This window comes from Triturus cristatus, chromosome 7, assembly GCF_964204655.1.
Source record: "Triturus cristatus chromosome 7, aTriCri1.1, whole genome shotgun sequence".
Lineage (NCBI taxonomy): Eukaryota > Metazoa > Chordata > Amphibia > Caudata > Salamandridae > Triturus > Triturus cristatus.
The window spans coordinates 545,114,424-545,136,222 of NC_140590.1; the positions used below are offsets into that span (position 1 = coordinate 545,114,424).

Here is a 21,799-nt window from a genome sequence, read left to right on the forward strand (position 1 = left end):
TAACATTAGGAAGGACAGCTTCTTTAAGAATTTGTTGAGGGCGCGAAGGTCGAGAATTGGGAGCCATTCTCCCGACTTTTTCCGGATGAGGAAAAATCTTGAATAGAAACCTGTTCCTCTTTGTAACAGAGACTTTTTCGATTACCCCCTTCCGGATCATCACATTTATTTGGGAAAAAAGCTCCTTGAGATGAGCAGGGGGTGGACCCTTGGGAGGAAAATTTGGGGTAATCTTTGTGAATACCAGAGCATGGCCTCTGGTAACTATATCCAAAACCCACTTGTCTGTAGTAATTTTGGACCAGTTTGAATAGAAGTGGGATATTCTTCCTCCAATTTTTATCTGGGTCAACGGTAGAAATGGTGGCAGGTGGCTGACCTCATTGTTTTTTATTGGACTCTCGTCTATGAAAGTATTGCTTCTTTCTTGACTGCGAACAAGAATGACTTCGCTGTCCATAAGATTGCTGTCTGTAGTTTTGTAATCTTTGACTAGTTTGGGAGGATTGATAAGAACGTTGCTGATTATAACCTCCCCTGTTGGAGAAGGATCCATGTCCTTTGGCACCACAGAAAGAAGATTTTCGGAACTGTAGGCTGCCAAGAGACCTCGCCGTCTCTGTATCTTTAATAGCCTGAAGGGCTTCATCAACATGCTGTCCGAACAGAGACTCTCCATTGAACGGAATATTGATGATCTTCGTTTGGACCTCTTGACGGAAAGATGTTGACTTCAGCCAACCTGGTCTCCTCAATACTGCTGCACCCGCCAATTGCCTAAGTCCAGTAGATGCCACATCCACTGCTGCATCGATGATTTCAGCCGAGGTATATTCCCCCTCTTGTAGGATTTTCAAGGCCTCGGACTTTGAAGGCTCCGGCAGCATATTAATATAGGGGGAGATGTCGGACCACATTTGACGATCGTATCTCCCTAATATGGCTAGGGAGTTTGCAGCCCGAACCGTGGTCGCCGCCATCGTGGAGACCTTTCTCCTAATTGCATCCAATCGTCTGCCATCCATGTCAGGTGGAGCTGATATAGGAGACGAGGGGTTCCTGGCCTGTCTCTGCGCCGCCTGGGCGATGACAGATTCAGCTTTAGGCTGGCCGATGAGACATGCCGGTGAGTCGCTTGGTGCTTTATATTTTTTGTCTAACCGTGGTAAGACTGCTGGGAGAAAATTTGGTGTAGCCATGATCTTTAAGCCTTCTTTCCAGATAAAATCTATAATCGGAATTGTCCTAATCTGTTTTCTTGGTTGGTCCTTAAAATCGTAAAGGAAGCAGTCATCCTTTTTTGCTTCCATTGGGATAAGAAATCTCCTTGTTGCTCTCTCCATAAGGAGATGAAAACTTCCGATATCCACCGGAGGAGAGTCCACGGGGGCCGGAGCGGTTGGTGATGGAGTTTGGATTTGATATTCGTCCCACTCCGACAGCACTGAACGGTCATCCACCTCTCCCTCTTCCCTGTCCTCATCCGTAGTATTTGCGTCATGTGAATGACGAGATGGCAGTGGAGAAGGTGGTCTGGGAGATCTGAAAGAGGGTATGGGAACCCTTGGCATAGACGTAGAGAGAAGACTCCGCCGATTCCGAAGGAGGAAAGCGCTGATAATAGTCCTGTAACATATATTGTAAGTTGTTCAGCAGGTCTAAAGGCATTTGTGCTGAAGGAACTGATACAGGAGGTGGAGGTTGTGGTTCAGAACCTGGATCTTCCTCCTGGTCGTCATCCTGGTACTTAATAAATAGTTCTGATGGACTCCTTGTAGTGCGGAATCTGTCATCCTCTCCAGATTCGTCCTCCTCATCCTCCTCCTCAGAATCTAAGAGTTGTTCCAGAAGCTTTAATGGGGATAGGGCTTCCAAAGAGGAGCCACGACGTTGAAGAAGAGAAGCCACCGTCAACGGCTGGATAGATGAAGCAGACGCCGATGTTGCAGTCCAAACCTGCATATCTGTGCAGGTAGATAAAAGAGGCGTCGACGAGTGTGCCGTCGACGGACCATCGACGATGGCGGTGGTGGCAATAATACGTGGGCTGATGCGGAAGCCGTCTTAGACGACGAGGCAGGTAGACGACGAGGCAATCTTCGTCGACGAGGTGGGCGTCGACGCAGCAGTCGATGAAATCTTCTTTGTCCTTACCGTTGACGGAGCGGAGACGAGAGATGACACCTCCTTCGTCGACGAGATGGGTCTAACAGCCACAGAGACCAGCGTCGACGGAGACGAAGCCGACGTCATAAGCATCTTAGTTTTCGGAGACGAGAATGTAACCGTCGACGTTGAAGTAGCGTCGCCGATGATAATAGTCGACGAAGGAGCAGTCGACGACGCGGTTGACGACGGCATTTTTACCGGAGGTAAATCTTTGTCAGGAAATCGTTTAGGTGCCAGAGACTTTCCTGATTTCCTCGGGGGCGTAGCAGGCTTGAATTTGGAAGGTGGAGAAGTCTTCTTTGAAGAAGTAGAGGAAGACTGGCCAGAGCCCTTAGCAGGCTGAACTTTCCTCAACACCTTCGCCCCAGGAGAAGATAATTCTTCTTCAGCCATCCTCTTCCTGGAGGATACAGAGGACCCAGAGGCTGCACTTTCTACCTCAGATAAAGGATTATCCTTGTCCTTAATCTTCTGTAGCCACAGAAGTAGGCGCCCTTCTCTATCCTTGAGGGTCTTCTGAGGAAAGGTCCTGCAGATATTACAATCCCCCACCTCATGGTCCAGATAGAGGCAGTAGATACACTTCTTGTGAGGATCTTCAGAAAAAAGCCGAAGCTTTCCACAGGATTCACAAGGACTAAAGAGAGACCTCTTAGAAGTTGACATCATGAAGCAAAAAAAAAAACAGCAGAAATGAAGTATGAAGTACTGAGCAGAGCTCAGGGAGACGTGCGGTGGAAAATCTGAGAGACTGAGCCTCTGAGGAGAACATTCTGGTGGGTGCTGTCGCCTGATTGGCTGCAGTTTGGACTGTACATAATGACTGTGATAGTCATAGGTGTGGAAGTTTTTTCCTTGTAGCTTAGGCTACGTTACTTCCTGGTTTCAGGTTACCAAAGTTTTTTGGTTATTATATGCATGATTATTGCTTTTCTATGTACCATGAGACTCCCACTCCGACGACGGGGAATGATTCAGGCATGTGAATCTATGAAAGACACCCCAAATACTGGAGAACTGACGGTACCACCACTGTCTTGGCCAATCTGGAGCTATTAGAATCACCTTCAATGTGAATCTTTAAAGTTTGAGAATCACCTTTGGTATTAATGAGATTCCTTGAAAGGTGTAGAATAATGGCTTTAATCATTCGATCAAAAGAGCATTCCATACGGATCCCCATTCTGTGAGCCTGGATGCGAAATCTCAGCATTTTTTATTTTCTCTTGTTGGGAGGACATCCACAGAAGTAATTTCCCATTCTTGGGAAATATCCCATAAGACTTTGTTGTGTATTACCCACTCGTGAGACTCATCGAAGGGCCAGCTGAGAAAATCTGCTTGTACATACATAGTTTGCACAGGATCGCAAATCTGTTTTAAAATTTAATTTTAATTATATGTGTTAAAATGGTTTGCACTCACACTATTTGCACATCTTGAGGGCTGTGTTTTAACATAGTCAAGGGTGGTTGAGAGCAGCTAAAAACCTTTTTTCCTGGGAAGTTGGCCATTTTTCCCCACCCGGGGGACAGCCAGATGTGCCTTTTTTTGGCAGTGTGGGCTTTACCGGTCTGCGAGGCCGTGTGTCAGACAAGCCCTTCTGCAACTGTCAGCGTCCCCACAGCGACCAGCGACAGCCACCCTGCCCATAGTCTACCAGGAGGTAACTAACAAATGTGTGATAATAAGGCCCTACTGTGTAGCCTAACCCCTGTGCAAAAATGCACTTTACAAATCCCACCACTCTCACTAAAGGATGGCCATTCCTGTCCTCAGTGTGGTTTCCAAGTAAAACCTCCACAGCGTGGGAAAGTCACCGCCTTCACTCTAGAGGTATGAAAAAATAACGTACAGGTCTCTGCAGCTCTGATCAATGTTCGCTCACTGCAGCAACATGTCACCACCATTTTAAATCTTCTTAGTGGAAAAAATCCAGACCGGATTATGACAGAAACCTGGTAACCAGAGATCTCTACCGCCTCAATTGCCACAGTTATCCCCAAAGGCTATAAAATGCATAATATGACCTTATGAGGGGAAGAGGAGGTTGGATAGCCATGGTTTAGAAGAAACATTATGACTGCCTGATCTTTCCTATTAATGACCTTGAAGGAGCAGATGCATTGGGGTTCTGCCTCATCTAGTCTCCTCAATCTACTGCTGGGGTATTGATAGATTGATCCCCGGGCCCAGTAGGACCGTTCCTTAATTCCCCGGGCAATGCTCTTGCACATTTGGTCATAAGATATGCACATATGATAATTGGTGATCACAATTTACATTTTAAAGAGTAAGATAGTGAGGTGGCTGCAAGTCTGGACGGATCACTATATCATCAAGTTCAGCTGGTCTGGCTTAGTGAAGGTGCAAGCCCTGACAGTCAGAGCTCCATGTGCTTCAAGAGCATTTCATAGAGTCCAGCCATTGGAGTTCACTCGCTCCCTATTAGAGTGTGTCCCTCTCTTTCAGGCTCAGTGGAGGAAGATACCACCTTGCTTGACAGCTGGATCGTAATACGACAAATAAGCTTGCACACATCTCTCGACGCAGACCCTGCAGATATAAGCCATCTGGCTCCTGGTTCGCAGATAGTCTCAAGGAAGAGAAGAAACATTGTAAAACTCTTGGGACACATGTTATATATAAAGCAGGTCTAAAAAAATACTATGCAGCAGTCAAAAGAGCCAAGAAGCTCAATTTTGTAGAAAAGATAGAGAGGGCAGAAAATAAATCAAAGGAAATATTTAATGTAGTAAAAAACGATGTCCCCGGAGGCCTGCGCTAAAGTCCAGCAACTATTGGGGGAATGGTGCGATCAGCTGGCTTACTATTTTCAAAACAATATCTCAGTCATCCAAGCTAGTCTTAACTCTGGCACGCAGTCAGTAGAGGGTTTGATGCACACAGTGTACTCAAGGACGGCCACTACGACTGAGGCCACACACTCAAGCTTCCATCACATCCCCTTGGAGTGGTCACTAGCAGCTATACGCAGCCTTAAATCAGGATCGGACATCCGGGGTACCTCGGGGCTCGGCCTTAAACCCTACTCTGTTTAACGTGCATCCTCGGCCACTAGCCCTATTGGCAGATGGCCTAGGGGCAAAAGTAATATCATATGCTAAAAACACTCAGCTGCTGTTCCCCTGTGAAAATGGAGACGAGATTGCAGTCCATCAAATCCTGACTAACAGTTGTATTTCACCAACCAACTAAAAATGTAACATAGTAAAAATGGAAATTCTATCCTTCTGTCAAAACTCCCAGGAAACATGGCAGCTCTTCTGGCCTGAAGGTGGCCCTCGGGGGGAGGGGGGGGGGGGGGGCACAGACAGTCCAGAATCAGAGTTTCAAATTTGAGAACCATCTAACTTTCCAACCAGAAATTAATTCTGTGGTAGGTGCATGCTTTGGTATGCTGCACATTCTGTAAACGTTCTTGCATTTCGTCTTATTCTCTGCGACAAATCCGGTCTTCAAGCACTCATAACTTCGAGGTTGGACTTTGGAAACGCTCTGTACCTGAAACTCCCTGACTACCGGACCAATAGACTTCAATTAGTCCAGAACATGGCAGCCTGCATTCTTTTTGGCCTATCTTCAAGAAAGCACCTATGTGCCCTGCACTGGCTTCCAATAAGGAAGTGAATCCGGTTTAAAGCACTAATCCTAGTCCACAAAGAACTTCATCAAACAGGAACAGGCTACCTTTGGGCAAGAGTCAGCCTCTATGTAGCCACCAGAAACATGCGATAAGCCAACAGCTTCCAAGCCAGGATTCCCAAGTTTCACCGTCCCAGAGTTAGGGGACGGGCCTTCTCCTTTTTCGGGCTGTCTACATGGAACAAGCTCGCTCAGTAGACTAGCTCTGTTAAAAAAAAGGCTTAAAATGTGAGTTTTTACGTAAGAATGAGCAGTTTTGCTATAAGCAACAAAGTCATCCATGATGTGAGCGACGGAACACTTCTTGGACTAGCAGTGCGTCATACAAATCTCATTTATTTATTCATTTTTTCTAGAATGTGAATTGCTGATAAATTTGAATTGTTGGATGGGCCCAATTCCAATTCAACTGATCTTGCAATGACAGAAGTCTCGCTCTGGTGCCTCCTTGTCGATTAATATAATGCAGGATTGTGGTATTGTCGGTCTGAATGGTAGACTAGTCTGTTAGAGACTGAAGAAAAGTGTTGAGAGCTCAATTAACAGTTCTAAAGTTCCAGATAATTTATGTGGTATGATCTTTCTTTATTTGACCACTAACCCTAAATTGTTAAGTTCAAGTGTTGAAGATGCACTCCCCAACGTGTTAGGGAGGCATCTGATTTTATTTGACATTGAAGTGGTTTTTGAAAAGGAGTTCCCATTAGCAGATTCTGCCTCTGGCACCACCATGCTAGAGATTGCTTTGCTGACAGTGTCAATGACACTGTCTTCTTAATTGTTTCCTCTTTCAGACCATTTGTCCTTTAGACATTGTTGGAGTGGTCACATCTGTAACCCTGCACTGGGGACAATATCTAAATAGGAAGCCATTAATCCCGGAAGGAATAGAATCTCTCTCATAGTTGGCTAAGGTGTTGGTTTGAGGATGTGGCATTTGCTCTGGATAGTAGAAACTTATTCTGCTGAAACAAAATGCTCTTGCCTTTATCGTGTCCACTTTTGCCCCTAGAAATGACCACTTTTGAACGGTTCTTTGACCTGAAGACCTAATCGTTTTAATAGTCGCAGTGTAATTGAGAAACCCATTTGTACTTTCTTGGACGGTGAGCTTTTAGAAAGAAGCCATCCATGTATGGGCAGACGAAAAATCCTTTTCTTCTTAAGTGGGCTATTACTACAGCCATGCATTTGGAAAATGTGAGTGGAGCAGACCTCAGGCAGAACAGACAGAAGCACTGTGTATGGATAGTGCTCCCTTCCTACTAGGAACCACAGAAAATTCCTGTAGGGATATAAAAGCATGATTTTCATAAGACTATTGTGCAAACCTATTCTTTTTCTCTCAGGTGTGGATACAGTTGAAGGCCTAACTTCTGGAACTTTTCCTTTTTTTATACATTTGTTTGTGTGTCTGAGATCCAATATGGATCTTAAATCTCTTGCTGGGCATTTTTTCCTGATAAAAAAATATCTGGAGTATACCCCCTGTCCTTTGCGGCCTCAAAGCCAATCCTCCTCCGGCCCCACCAAAAACCAGCTGTAAAATAGCAGAGTGCTGGAAAAAAAAAAAAAAAGCAAACTGTGGTAGGGTGCATTGTGGGTAGAGAAGCCTCATGGATTCCTAAATGGGCAGAATCTTTTTTCCATCTCTTTACAACATGGGCCTATCAGGCTGCATTTCTTTTTCCCTTCATACAATTCCACCTTTGCGAGCAATAATAATGCAGCGCAGGTTTTAAAACGGTATTCAGGGTCATTGTATTGTTTTAAATAAAATAGAAAAATTCCTCATATAACCTCCGTAGCCATAGCAACCTCTCGACCTGATCCACCACTAATGCTGATGACTTGGTGGTTTCAATCTCAGCTGTTATTTCTTCGGGGACCGCCCAAAGTACACATGAGCTGACCAAGAGGTTTTAATCATTGGAATTCGACCTTAACCAATCAATCTCTATCCGTTATATTCCCGTCCAACAAATTCCAAAATAACCCAGGAGCAGGCCTACCTCTAGATATTCACCCTTTGATCCAGAGCTCTAAAATAAGTAACTGAATTCCACCAGGCATTCCAAGACGGTGGTGCCATCTGGCGCCAGAGTTTACATATCTCTCTCCTGGCCAGAAGTATCATATAAAACACCAACTTATATTGCAATACATTCATGTCTTGCCTCCTCCCAGGTTAAAGAATTATCCCAAAATGTATAAGAGATGGCCTTACCTCTACATCTGAACCAAGCACCCTCAAAATACTCTTACCCACATCTTTCCAATATTCAAATAGCTTGGGGCAGGAGGCAAATATATGGATATCCTCTGCATTCAGGGAGCCACACCTATTACATCTTGCTTCTCCTCCGCCTTTCATTCTTGAAATTTTCAAAGGGGACCAATATACTCTGTGAATTGTAAAAAAATGGTTCTTTGAGTGGAGCAGATTTGATTATCGTATAAAGAGTGTCTATTGATACTTGCCATAATTGATCTAACTCCTCTCTCTGCAAGTAGTTTTCCAAAACTCGAGTTGGTTTGTCGATCTTCCCGTCAGCTGCAGCTAGAAGATACCCGTACCAAAGAGCCACCTCCTTCTTCCTTAGGGCCACGTCCTGTAAGTCACTTTCCATTGGACATTCCTCAGGAGGCGGCCAACATTGGTTCTTACACCAGGAAACCATCTGATAGTATTTAAACCTGGACAAAGTGCCTCTAGTGATGGAATTCCAATACTCCCATGAGAAGCATTCATTGTATAGAACAATATCCTTCCAGAACGTGACACCGGCCTCTAACAAGGGACGAGCTAAAGCATCTAGGAGGCACTCCGGAGTTCCAGGGGATCCCCACACAGGCGCCCACTCACTATAGTATGAGAGGCCAAGACAGTCACGACAACTTAACCATAGTTTTGCCGTCATTTGTAAAGTCTTCAAACGCACTTTTTTGAAGAATTTGAAAGAACCGAATTTGTACATGAATCCGAATGTCTCTATGCCATTTAACATGGCAGAAAACATACTCCCTATTAATGAATTATCTGGGGAAAGCAGTAGCATCCTGCAGTTCTTTAACTGGTAGGCCCAACAATAGAGTTGAAGGTTGGGTAGACCCATACCCCCTTGCTTCAGTTTGCGCCTTAAGTTTTTTCCAGGATAGACGGATCCCCTTACTTGCCCATATAAAAGATGAAATCTTGCCTTGGATTTTAAGCAGGTCCGTTTTTGCAAATGCTAAAGGAATATTGTTGAACAGATAAGTAAATTTTGGTAATATGGAAATTTTTATGAGGTTCACCCTTCCATAGTGTGAGAGAGGTATACTCTTGCCACCTTTTCAGCAGAACGTCGACCTCTTTAGAAACCCTGTCTAAGTTTGTTTTAGGAATTTTTTCCAGGTCTTGAGTGATTGTGACTCCTAAATATCTGAGCTCCCTGACAGGCTTACTTTCATGATCTGGAATATTCCAAACCACAATCTCCGTTTTATCTTCATTCACTTCGTATCCTGAGAATTTCCCGAACACCTGTGCTTCAGCCATAAGCTCTGGGAGTGCGACAGTGACATTTGAAGACATTAGCACTAAGTCATCCGCATAAAGGGCGACTTTCCTCTCAAACCCATTTATGACAAAGGGAGTTATCTTCTGATTCTGGCGGAGACTTTGGGCAAGGGGCTCAATATATAAGTAAAAAAAAATAGGTGACAAAGGGCAACCCTGCCTAGTTCCTCTACTTATTTTAACAATTGGGGAGGGGCTTCCATTAACTAGTATCTGGGCATAGGGTGGCCTATATATTTTCTTGCGTACATCCCTGAACTCGTCACCGAATCCAAATACCTTCAATACCCTATCTAGGAAATGCCAATTTACACGGTCGAAGGCTTTGGCAGCGTCTACAGTAATGATGGAAAAAAGCATATTCTGTGACACTGCCAAGTCAGCTGCCCCAATTAGAGTGTTTACCAATTCTGACATCTGCCTACCAGGAATGAAACCCTTCTGGCCTTCACGTATAATGGGACCTATAATTTTAGACAAGCGATTGTTCAGTATCCCTGCAAATACTTTATAGTCAGTATTTAATAAAGAGATCGGCCGATATGACTGGCATTGGGTGGGGTCCTTCCCTGGTTTTAAGATAAGTGATACGAGTGCTCCATTCCAAGAGTCTGATAGGGGGGAAATACCACCTAGGATATCATTAAATAGGTTCAGCCAAACTGGAATAATCTGGTCCCTTAATATGGAGTAAACTTCGATTGGGATCGAATCTGGGCCAGGGGCCTTTCCCATCTTAGATTTATCTAATACCGCCATAATCTCACTTCGTTATTTTTGACTTTAGAAAGTTTTGGCTATCCTCTGATAGCTTCGGGAGTAGTTCCTCAGTAAGCCAACAGTCTATGTGTTCTTCCACTGTACAGGAATCTTCTTGATATAGCTCTTGAAAGAACTGCACAAAAGACTGTTCAAGCTCATCTTTATCCTTGGTAATATGTGCATGTAATTTGATCCTGCTAATGTAGTTATAGGATCTATTAATTCGGCTCTTTATCGCCAAAAATTTACCGCAGTTCTCCCCCTGCTCAAAATCAGACATCTTACTCGCTTCCCATTTTTGAAGCATGATCTCTTCAGATTTAAGCCTAAAATTTAACTGTGCTTCCTCAAGTCTCCTTACTAAGTTTTCCTTCACTGTAGCGGTTATATTCCTAGAATTAAGCTCTACCTCTACTTTTTTTTATTTGTGACTCTAAACTGGCCAACTCACTCTTCTCTGCCCTAGACCAACCCACTACTGCCCCCTTTAGAGTTCCTCTCAGCCAAGCTTTATAAGGATCCCATACATTATGCAGGGAAGTCGATCCAAGGTTATCTTGTAAGAAACCGTCAGTTTTGGATTTCAAGAGATCAGGGGTAGAAGATTGCAGTAGAAATCTCCTATTTAAAGTCCATCTCTTCATCGGAGATTTTTGAGGGAGCTCCAAATTAAAGACTATAGCCCCATGGTCAGAAATATGAATGGGCATATACTCTATATGACTTACTTTGTCCGCCTCAGAGCAATCCAGAAATATATAATCTAACCTAGAGAAGTGTAGATTCTTTTTGCTAAAAAAGGAATACTCTCTCGACTCGCCCTTTATCTTCTGCCATATATCGGATAAATTCAAATTTTTTAGAGTAGTCATAAGATGGGCTTTGACACGAGGAGCCGCAATCTGTTTCCAAATGGAAGATCTATCCAGCCTATTATTCATAAGGACATTAAAATCACCACCCAGTATAAGTGGGGAGTCAAAGTCAGCCAGAGCAAAGCAGAGATTATTTAGTGGCCCTATATCCTCCTCATTCGGGCCGTAAAAACTAACTATAGTATATTTACACGCCTGAGATTTTATTTCCGCTATGACCCAACGCCCCATTGTGTCTACCTGGGATTTAACAAGCTCAATCCCTGAATTTGATTTCAAGATAATGGCTACCCCTTTCAAACAACACTGTTGGTCTGAAGCAATAATCTTGTCTACCCATCTTTCCTTATCAAATAGGGCCCTGCACTCGGATTGTAAAAGATGAGTTTCCTGAATCATACAGATTACAGCCGAGCTATTTTTTAGATATTGAAGGATCAGACGCTTTCTTCTCTTAATTCTCAGGCCATTAACATTCCAACATAAAAACCCCAGATTCCGTCTTGATCCACCATCATTGTCATTATCCTGCCCCCCACCTCTGCTAGGGCTACTGAAGGTCATTATATCAAAAAAAGTTTAACTTTTTTCCCCCCCAATGCTCCCCACCAACACATGTGGAACCCCCCACCCCCACACCATCCCTTCCCCCTATTCACTGGGACACCCACCCCCAGGAACCCTCCCCATCTAACCGTGGCAATAGTTATTGCCCTATGAGTCGTAGCTCTCCCTTCTCTCCCCAAAAAAGACAAGAGAAATATATAAGGTGTATATGGTACCAACATTCCTTTACCTTTACCTTAATTACTAGTTTTGACTTGTTCTAAAATGTTGTCTACTTCTTCCGGGAACCTAAAATTGAACATCTTATTGGCCCAGAGAACTTTCAGGAAGGCTGGAAATCTCAACTGCACCTTAGCCCCCATCTCTCTCAATGCATCCATCCGCTTCCCTAATTCCCATCTCCTATCTTCTGTTACCCTAGAGAGGTCAGACCTAATCTTAAAGGAGAGGTCGTTAACCTCTATAGACTTAAGTTTAAGGGCTGCCCCCAGTAACTGCTCTTTCAGAGGATAGGATTGGATGCATACTAAGATCTTCCTTGGCTTCTTTCTTGCGGGATTGATCCTAAAGGGGTCCCTATGAATGCGCTGTATTTCTTTTTCCCATATTGGTGCTGAGGCAAGCTGGGGGAATGCTTTGACAAGAGTATCTATAACATATGCTTTCAGGTTATCCCCTTCCAGTCCTTCTTTTAGATCTAGTATTCTTATATTGTTCCTTCTGGATACATTTTCAAGTCTCTCCAGCCTCTCAACAACATCACGCTCTCTTTTAACCTGACCACTTCCTGTGCATTATCCTTGACCTCCTGACCAAGTTCTCCTACCTTACTTTCCAATGCCTCCAGCCTTTGTGTTAATGCATCCAGATTCTCTTCTAGGCTGGTGCATGGGTCTTGTATCCTCCTCTGATTGACCTCAGAGGTGGAGAAACGAGTGCTCATCTCTGCAGAAATCTGCCTCAACATCCCTTGTATTGAGTCTGTAGCGGGGCTTAGCTCCACTCCATCTGTACTCTGCCTCAAGCCTTCCAAGCTGTGTTCTGTATCTTCCACCGCACATCCCCAAGTTCAGTTTGGCTTTCATGCCGAGCTTCCATAGTAGTACAGGGGTGGGGAATTCCTATCGCCCGACGCCCGAGACATCTAGATTTCTTACAAGGGCAAGAGGTTTTAATTTCTAACTTGTCCAAAGGACAAGTAGACAGGTTTACGGTAATCTGATACACAACTGTTTAACCCTCTTGGTCACAGCCAGTTAATAAGGAGCTCTGAGCAGTTTATTGGCAGTGAAAGGGGCAATTCAAAAGCTGGGGCCTGCACTTTAATTTCACCAGAGCAGAACAACATGAGTGAGCTGAGCTCAAAGTTCGAGCTCCATATAAAACATCCACAGCACTGTCAGGCAAGTCAGAGTCATTTTGCTTTCTCCCCGAGGCTTCCAGGCCCTCCTCTGGCCCTTTCCTTTTCTTCGAGCACAAGATGCAGCTCCAGAACACTCACATCACTGAAATGTAAGAGGCTGGGCCTCTTGGCTCATGCTCTGACTTTAACCTTGTGACCCGTGCCTTTTGTTCTGTGCTTCACCCTTCAGCCTCAAATCGGCCCCAAGATCCCTCCTGCCCTCATCTCCGGGGGCCTACAGTAAAGCCCATGCTTTCTCTTCTCTTGCAGCCCCTGCATAACCCTCCTTTGCACTTTGCCTTTCCTGTGCACCTTATGTTTCACCCAGTGCCTGTACTTGCTAACCCCGCTCCCCTTGGCCTCTCATATCTTACATCATCCAGGGCTTACATTAATGTTCATTAGTTTACCCATGGGGAATTCATGCAATCCTCAGGTGCACCCTAATTTCTCTCCTTGCACTGGGCCTCTCCTCTCACTTTGTGCTTGCACCAGGGGCATCTGAACACGCCACTGTAGCTAACAGCAGCTGTGGAGTTCTTGATGGGCCTCTTCTTTCTGCAGTTCCATACAAAGGTTCATAATTTACTTGAAAGGGTTGATGGATATATACATGGGTGGATATAAGGCTGGATGCGTGAAAGGATGGATGGATGAGTGGATGGATGGATGAGTGCAAGAATGGATGGATGAGTGCAAGGGTGAATGGATGGATGTGGTGAAAGTGAATAGATGTGTGTGGATGGATGAGTGAAAGGGTGAATGGATGGGGTGAAAGTGGATGGATGAGTGAAAGGATGGATGAGTGAAGGGATGGATGGTTGAATGAAAGGGTGGATTAATGGATGAGAGAGAGTGAATGAATGGCTGATGGAATGGGTGGGTGGGTGGGTGGATGGCTGGGTGGAAGGATGGATGGTTGGATGGCTAGCTTGGTGGATGGATGGATGGATGGGTGGAAGGATGGATGGATGGATGGATGGATGGCTGGGGGGAAGGATGGATGGCTGGGTGGAAGGATGGATGGATGGCTGGGTGGAAGGATGGATGGATGGCTGGGTGGAAGGATGGATGGATGGCTGGGTGGATGGGTGGAAGGATGGATGGATGGGTGGATGGATGGATGGCTGGGTGGATGGATGGATGGGTGGATGGGTGGATGGCTGGGTGGAAGGATGTGAAGATTGATGGGTGGAAGGATGTGAAGATTGATGGGTGGAAGGATGTGAAGATTGATGGGTGGAAGGATGAGTGAAACGGTGGATGGATGAGTCAAATGGTGGATGGATGGATGAGTCAAATGGTGGATGGATGGATTTGAGTGAAAGGGTGAATGGATTTGAGTGAAAGACGGAAGAGCAAAAGGATGGATGGATGAATGGAGGGATGAGTGAAAGGGTGGGTGGATTTGAGTGAAAAGGATGATGGATGGGGTGAAAGACGGAAGAGCAAAAGGATGAATGATGGGATGAGTGAAAGGGTGGATGGATTTGAGTGGGATGGAGGAGTGAAAGATGGAAGAGCACAGGATGGCTGGATGGAGGGATGAGTGAAAGAGTGGATGGATAGGAGTGAAAAGGTGGATGGAGGGGGTGAAAGTGGATGAATGGATGCGCGAAAGGATGGATGGAGGGATGGATGAGTTTGAATGGTCGATTTGGAGCTGGAAGGATAGGTTTGGATGAGCCTCTTCTGTCTGGAGCTCGGCAGACAAAAGCCCATAATTAACGTGTAAGGATGAGTGAGTGAAAGGATGGATGCGAGTGAAAGGGTGGATGAGTGACAGGGATGTTGGATGGATGGACGATGGATGTGTTGATGAAGGAAAGGGTGAAAAGATAGATGGGTTGCAGGGTGGATGGATCAGTAAGCGAAAAGATGGATGAGTGAAAGGGTAAATTGATGGATGAGTGGAAGGATGGATGAGTGAAAGGGTAAATTGATGGATGAGAGGAAGAATGGGTGAGCGAAAAGATGGATAGATGGCATTGTTTGAAAGGATAAATGTGTAGGTCTGCAGAAAAGAGGCAAAATACGGAAATCACTAGTTTTCAAATCCTTCTATACTATGAGCCTGACATAACCAGAGAGGCTATTATCCGAGCTCTTCTATAATGAGTGCTGCCATTATTTGACGGTGCACATCAAGGCACCAAAGGGACAAGTGGATTTTGTACAGGACATGTAGATTTATGACATTACCTGTCCCATGGACAAGTAGATATTTTACTAAATTCCACACCCCTGGTAGTAGATACTGTGCCATTAATCTTGTCTAGTACGGAGTATCTGTTTGACAGAAGGATGGCAGGATTCAGCGCTGAAGCTGAATCTGCCACTAAAGTCCTTTTACTTAAATCCCTTTTCCCCTGTGAATTAGACATAAAGTACTCCTTTAAAGAGGGCGTTATTTCTGTACTGGGATGGATTTTATCTCTCTTCCTACCCTTCACAGGGGCTGGCTTCCCTGTCCTAGAAACCGGCTTCTTACACTTAAGGACACTTATTAGGACCTCCATGAGCTGGGGTGGCTGCGTAGGCTGTATATACTGTACTGGCTGTGCTGGCTTTTGTGCAAGGGGCTCTATCCCAAGACAATTTCGCGATCTTAACTTGTGTCTCCTTCCCTGAGAAGTTGTAGTAGCAGTGCTGAGCATCTGTTTAGTGAAGTTTAGTTCTTCCCCCTTATTCGGTTGTGTCCTTCTCCCTCCCAATAAAGCTGGGTCCTGCTCAAGCTGCTGCTTGTCTGCCTCCATGTAGTGGCAAATATCTTCATTACCTATCTTAACCGCCTCAAAAGATGTAGTATAAGGATTACGCTGTTTTGTAGTAGGAAGATTAGGCCCTATATAGGCACTTCCCAAGATGGGTTTCACCTCTGCAACAACCTCTGTATTATATTTGGAGCAGCTTTTCGGGAGAGATATACATAGCCCACCTGACGCTCCGGGGGGAGGGCCAGTCCAATGTACGAGATTACAGCTAACACACTGTGCTCGATTGTAACGCTGCGCATGTCTGTTTATAGCTAGTGCCAACGCTGCCCTGAAAAAAGTAAATGTGAGTCTTGCACACATTCAGACTGTCACCTCAGACCCTCCAGAGCTCCTCCGGATCTTTTACCTGCCTAGCGCCACTTCATCTGTTCACCTTCTGTTTTCCCAGCTCCTACTAAAGCTGCAGCCGCCCCCACTCTCCCACCGCAGCCTGGGACATCTGGGACGCCTAGAGACCGACAAAGCAGATTCCAAAAACGGCCTTCAGTCCTGACCCGCCGGCTCCGACACCATTCTGGCGGCAAGAGAGTAGACCGCAGACAGTAACAATCAATCAATCGCAGATGCTGAGAGTCAGCCTCATACCAACCGTGGGGGGGGAGAGAACCCCTCCTCCGAAGGACAGAGGTGGAGCCGAGAAGCCGTCCGAGCCGCAAAGCTGCTGAAACCTCCCGAACCAAGCAGGGCGGCAGAGAATGCAAAATGCACAGAAGACTAGACCGCGCGCAAATACCTAGGATCGGATGGTTCCGGTGCAGCACAAATCATGGAAAAGGAAGCGAAATCATTTTACTTCCCTCCCTCTGTCCAGGTATGATGGTTATGCATTTTTCGTTGGTCGGTACCAAAAAAGAAGAGAGCGGACGACTCGCGACCTGCTAGTTAGCTGGCCGCCATGTTCCCGAGCACCTCCTTGAACAGGGTGATTGTATTCTATCAGAAAAGTAAACTGAGCTCTGATAGGCTCTCACAGGGTGTTTGTTATCAAGAAAATAGATGAACATCACTGCCCTATGGGATTTTAAGATGGAATAAAAAACAGAAGCAGAGAGTTCTGTATAGTTGCCAAGTTTAGATGGCGAGTAGTTTGTATATAAAGCACCCTACAACACACCAGTGACACTCTAAATGTGCTCACCTCAAATGCAGTGGCAGCTTCTGGCATTCGTAAGTAGTGGGGTGGGGAGGAGGGACTACAAATAAAATGGAACAAAATTCAATAAATAAAATTGAACTTACCTGCTGCTACGACGGACGCCACCTCGCTCCTCTCTGACCATCATCGACTCCAGCTGCACAGGCTCCCAGCGCTTCTCTCATACTGGGAATATAATTCCCATCATGAGAGAAGCTCCTTCTTTATACTGGGAATATAATTCACAGCATGAGAGAAGCTCTGGAAATGGTCTGAGCGGCCTGATTATTATTATTTATCTGATCTATATATCAAAGCGCCTACTCCTTCCAAAGGAATAAGCACCCGCGGGGGTGAGTTCAATTAGTTGTGGTATTCTTAACAACGCATGCAGAGTCTCAGTCAGTCAGTCAGTCAGTCTCACTCTCTCTCTCTCTCTCTCTCAACACTAACTAATGTAATATTTGGTAAGAAGCTAGACTTTTAGATCAGAATATCAGATAGATTATTCATTTCAGTGATGCTCTGTGCCCCACCACAAACAAAAGTACAGGGCTTGGGGCAGGACTTAGTTGCTGTCCTCTTAAAAGCCAGGAATTCGAAATCAGCATGCTTCTGCTGTAACCAGAGGAGCTGCTAGACAGCCATGAATGATTTCAAACTAAAGAAACACATTAGAACTGCGAAGGTCTTGCCACTTTGAGTCCTGCTGAGAGGACCAAATACATGAGAGAGAAGTCCGGATTAAAACAAGGCCGCTGATGCAGCTGGACATCCAAGTCTAGTTAAAACATACTGTAACGACACAAAGACTATTTCGCTAACCCTTTCTCAACTCCTCCCCTGCGAGAGTGGATTTTCCACTTTGCTGTTATGTTGCAGATGACCACAGGAGGAGGCAGTCAAGAATCTTTGAGATGATCTAGTGTCTTTAAGTGGGGTACCCATGCTGCGCTCACCTCCTCCTTCAGAAAATACTCATTTTTGTTCCTATTGCTGTGTGATTTGATTTCCAAGGGTCTTGACTCACTGCAACTACCACCATTCAGGTGCACAGCTGCAGAAGGTTGCAGCTTAAGACTAGTCCCCCAGGCGGTCTGACTTGCATGTGTTTGTGATCCCTTGGAATTTCTTGCCAAAAGTGAACCACCCTTGGACACAACCAGTCTAGATACAAAATGCATACTGAGTAAGGGTTATGAGGCCCCAAAACCTTAAAAACCAAACTACAATGCCAGATAAGTTGAGAAGTACTTATGGTTAGTGTCTATATGCATTCCAAAGACCATTGGTAGATCCCCAAGAGATAGATCTGCAATTGAACATAGAATGCAGACACTGCGATGTCAAATACTGATAATCACTTCATCGGCTTTAAATTAACATCAGAGAAACAACATGTCATTCAGCGGTTTTTAATCATTGTGGGGGTTAGTTTGTCAAAAAATGTATGTTGAGTCTACCGGCAGGATTTCGTTCCAATCAGACACTAACCAAAAAGCCTACAACTGTTTCACCATGTAAGTATTTTTCAAGACAGATGTGTCACGGGAGGGTGGTCGCGTAGGGGGCAAAACATGTGTTGACTGCTCATCGATACAACTAATTCATACTTAAAAATTCAACAAAGTTATTGAAGAACAAACAATAAAACTACAACGATTATAATGCCTGGCACCTGAACTGCAAGCATCGACCAAGGTCGCAAAGTAACGGCCTTTGGTGTTACAGCGTATGTACACCTGACCATAAACACTTAATCTGTACCAACCATATACGTATACCTCAGCTACACGACAATTACTAATGTGTAATTTTTTCCTGCACTTTAATAATGTTTGTGCTTTCAGGACTGAGTTCTTACTTGCTAAAGAGTCAGGTTCAGCTGCTTTGATTTTAAAACTTCATGTGACCAACAGTACTTTTAAATTCTTAATCTTTCAACTGGACACATATAGTCACCATTTCCAGTCTACAGCCTGTGATTCTTAGTGAGGTGACATGAAATTGTTATATACTAAAGAATTCATAATCTGGAAGATTCTGTTTGTCGTAATGATTAATTGTACACATACATGATATAGACTAAGTTAATCCTATTCAAATTTGCTGTAGCCGGTGTTCAACAATATTATTTGAAAGCCTGCAACTCTGCCTGGTCACGTGCAGTACATGCACCAGCTTTTCTCATTACCTCATGCAAGCTTCCAGCGAGAGAGGTGAAAAATACATTTCTAGAGCAGGCAAGTGTATTACACCATGGGATTTAGTCACTCAGCAGAAGATATTTGACTCCACTACGTTGGTCAGCCGCACACCTTGCTCCCAAACTCTTAATACGTACTCTATTAAAGTTAGGCCCACCATTCCTGACCCAATGAGAAGTGGAAGTGGATTTGTTGGTCTACATTGCTAGCAGATCAGCAGAATTTCAAATACAGATCTTAGAAGACCCTTACTAAAATGTTGGGAATATGCTATCTGTTTCCTTTCCCAATACTTGCTTGTCTTAATATTTTTATTAGAATTACTTTGTCTCTCTTATGGTCTAAAGGTTAGTGTTAAATAAGGAATTGTAAAATACATCATTTCAGCTGTTTTGACTCCACAGAGCACAGCAGGAATCCCACATTTGTAAATTACCCTCCCTGGCAGATCTAAGGTAGTCTCCAAATCAGCTCAACCTTCAGAACTACATCCAAGGGAGGGTTGGGGAGAACAAATTAGATGTCCCTGCTCTGCAGATCGACAGGCTAGCAACACACCTTCAAGGTCCAAAAGAAATCTAATCACGGACAAAACATCTTTTGGCTCATGTCAGAATAAAAGTCAAATTTCTTTTATTAAAGTATTAACAGTGAACATTCAAGTTTGTGTGTTATTTTACAGTTGTGTCTACGTTCCTAAACCAGCATCACACTTCAGTAGTAACCCTTGCCTGAATAATCCGCGCTGCCGCTCACCTATCTTATTAAGTCAGTGTCAAAGTTAAAAAAAGAGGTCATCTGATTTTCAGTGAGCAGCACATGTCCAGAGATAAGAGGCAATACTTGTGGCAGGGATTGCCCAGTACCACCCTAGGTGCAGTTGGACTAGCCTGATGTCAGTTTAAACCAACACACTAAATACACACATACAGCAGATGCAGAAGTGAGGGCTTCCCTCAAGCACAGAGAACGAATACAGCACAGACAGCATAGAGGTGAAGTGCTTTCTTACAACCTGTAAAACATAGGTAGCAGCAAAATAAACCTCCTCCACCAATAGACTTGGCATTGTGGCTGCAGGGTTGGCAACGCAGGCTGAATGTACTGATCGGACATGGCTGTGAAAAATGACACTTCTATTTTTTAAAGTACCGGTCATCAGTTTGTTGAGTAGACCACATGGCTACACCTAGGTTGTATGTGTCAGTCAGTCAGTCAGTCAGTCATATGCGACCATAGTGCTTCTAAAAGGTCAGTTACACCACACCAGTTGCAAGCCAATATGCCCTGCACTCATCTCTTTAACTCCAGATTACTCGCACCTCTGCAGCTGGCACATTAACCACTGGCGGTTTCACTAGATGATATTGGTTAAGGCCTACCTCTTGTAGTCTAGGGGTGCTAACCAGGTGACGGAGGGTGACACCCAATGACTTCCTATTTAGTGACAGACGCAAGAAATACCGGCCCCTGCCCTGAGCACTCCGCAACTTCTCACAGGAGTTGGTCTTCTCCACCATAACAGACAGCTGTGGCAACCTGTAGAAGAAAAAATATATATGTTGATCCTGGTCACAATACTACAAATCACAAGCTCAGCAGAGCACAAAGGCTCCAAGTCACTAAGTGTTGGCAGCAGACGTTCTAGTGGCAGATGCGGGATGAATTTCAAAATGTATCCAAAAACATTAAAACCGGTCCAGGAAATGGTTTGCTGAGAAAGGTATAAGAAACTGAAAGTGTGTGCAACTGGGGCCAGTCATTAGAAGTGGTTGCAGCCCAAACGCCACCAAAGCATGTTTGTCTTTCTCCCATTACCTATAGTTTAGGAAAGCATCCGGTGCACCTGCCTGGTGAACATTTGTGACTATATTCTGTACCTCCACCCAAAGGCCATTTGTTTCTCTGCGTCATTTCTATTTCATGTATGAGAGGTAGGTGCCCTATATCAATGTTATTTTGGAAGGACTATTACCAGACACTGAACAAGGAACACAATCTGTCCCAGAAATGATGGCGCTCATGACCTTTTACATCTTGTGATGTGGCTTTGTGCAAGATTCCATAATTCCTTCAGTGTGAATTTGGGCAGCCATGTTTTCTGGTGGCCTGGGCAAAATACTACAGAACAGACAGAACAGCAAGTCAGTAATAATATAAACAGCACAGTTATTTACTAAATACTCCCAAACAGAAAAATATGAAATACTGAACACAAAGTTGCACACTAGAAGTGAGATTATAAATGTGTGTAAGGAGGGAAAGTAGACAGCCCTGTACCATGGTGTCGGTTCTAATGAAGGATTATGCCCTATGTGGTTCTATTAAGAAAATCTTCTCTTGAGTGGCTGACAGCCTTGTAACTTATGCTTCTCTCTATATGAACTGTCCCTCACCAGATCCGGCAGAGGAAGATAAGTTCGCATTTTATCCAGCATCGTTTAAGATCACAGAGGGGAGACGTTGCAAACACTCTTGTTCTGTGCTTTAGGACTCCTCTACTGAGGTCACCATAGCTTTGGCCACAGCTCCATCTTGGACTGGACTGGCTTTATCAAGAAGCATAGAGCCACAAACACAAAACCCAAAGTCATATCAGATACTCATCAGTAGGAACAGGTATTAATGTTCGTACCATCCACAGGAATAGGATGTAATCCATTAGCAGTCCATAATG

General features: G+C 44.5%; 1 protein-coding gene across 3 annotated transcripts in view; it reads right to left on the reverse strand.

Moving 5' to 3' along the window:
• LOC146810068 (uncharacterized) overlaps nucleotides 1-21,799 on the reverse strand; it is a 431,592-nt gene that overhangs the window by 325,875 nt on the left and 83,918 nt on the right. For 2 of the 3 annotated variants that reach the window (XM_085616978.1, XM_085616979.1), the window contains exon 4: nucleotides 20,505-20,661. The exons of the other annotated variant lie outside the window; for it this stretch is intronic. In XM_085616978.1, coding sequence (XP_085473104.1) covers nucleotides 20,505-20,661 — 157 coding nt within the window. The remainder of the gene's footprint in view (nucleotides 1-20,504; nucleotides 20,662-21,799) is intronic. 3 annotated transcript variants of the gene reach the window in all.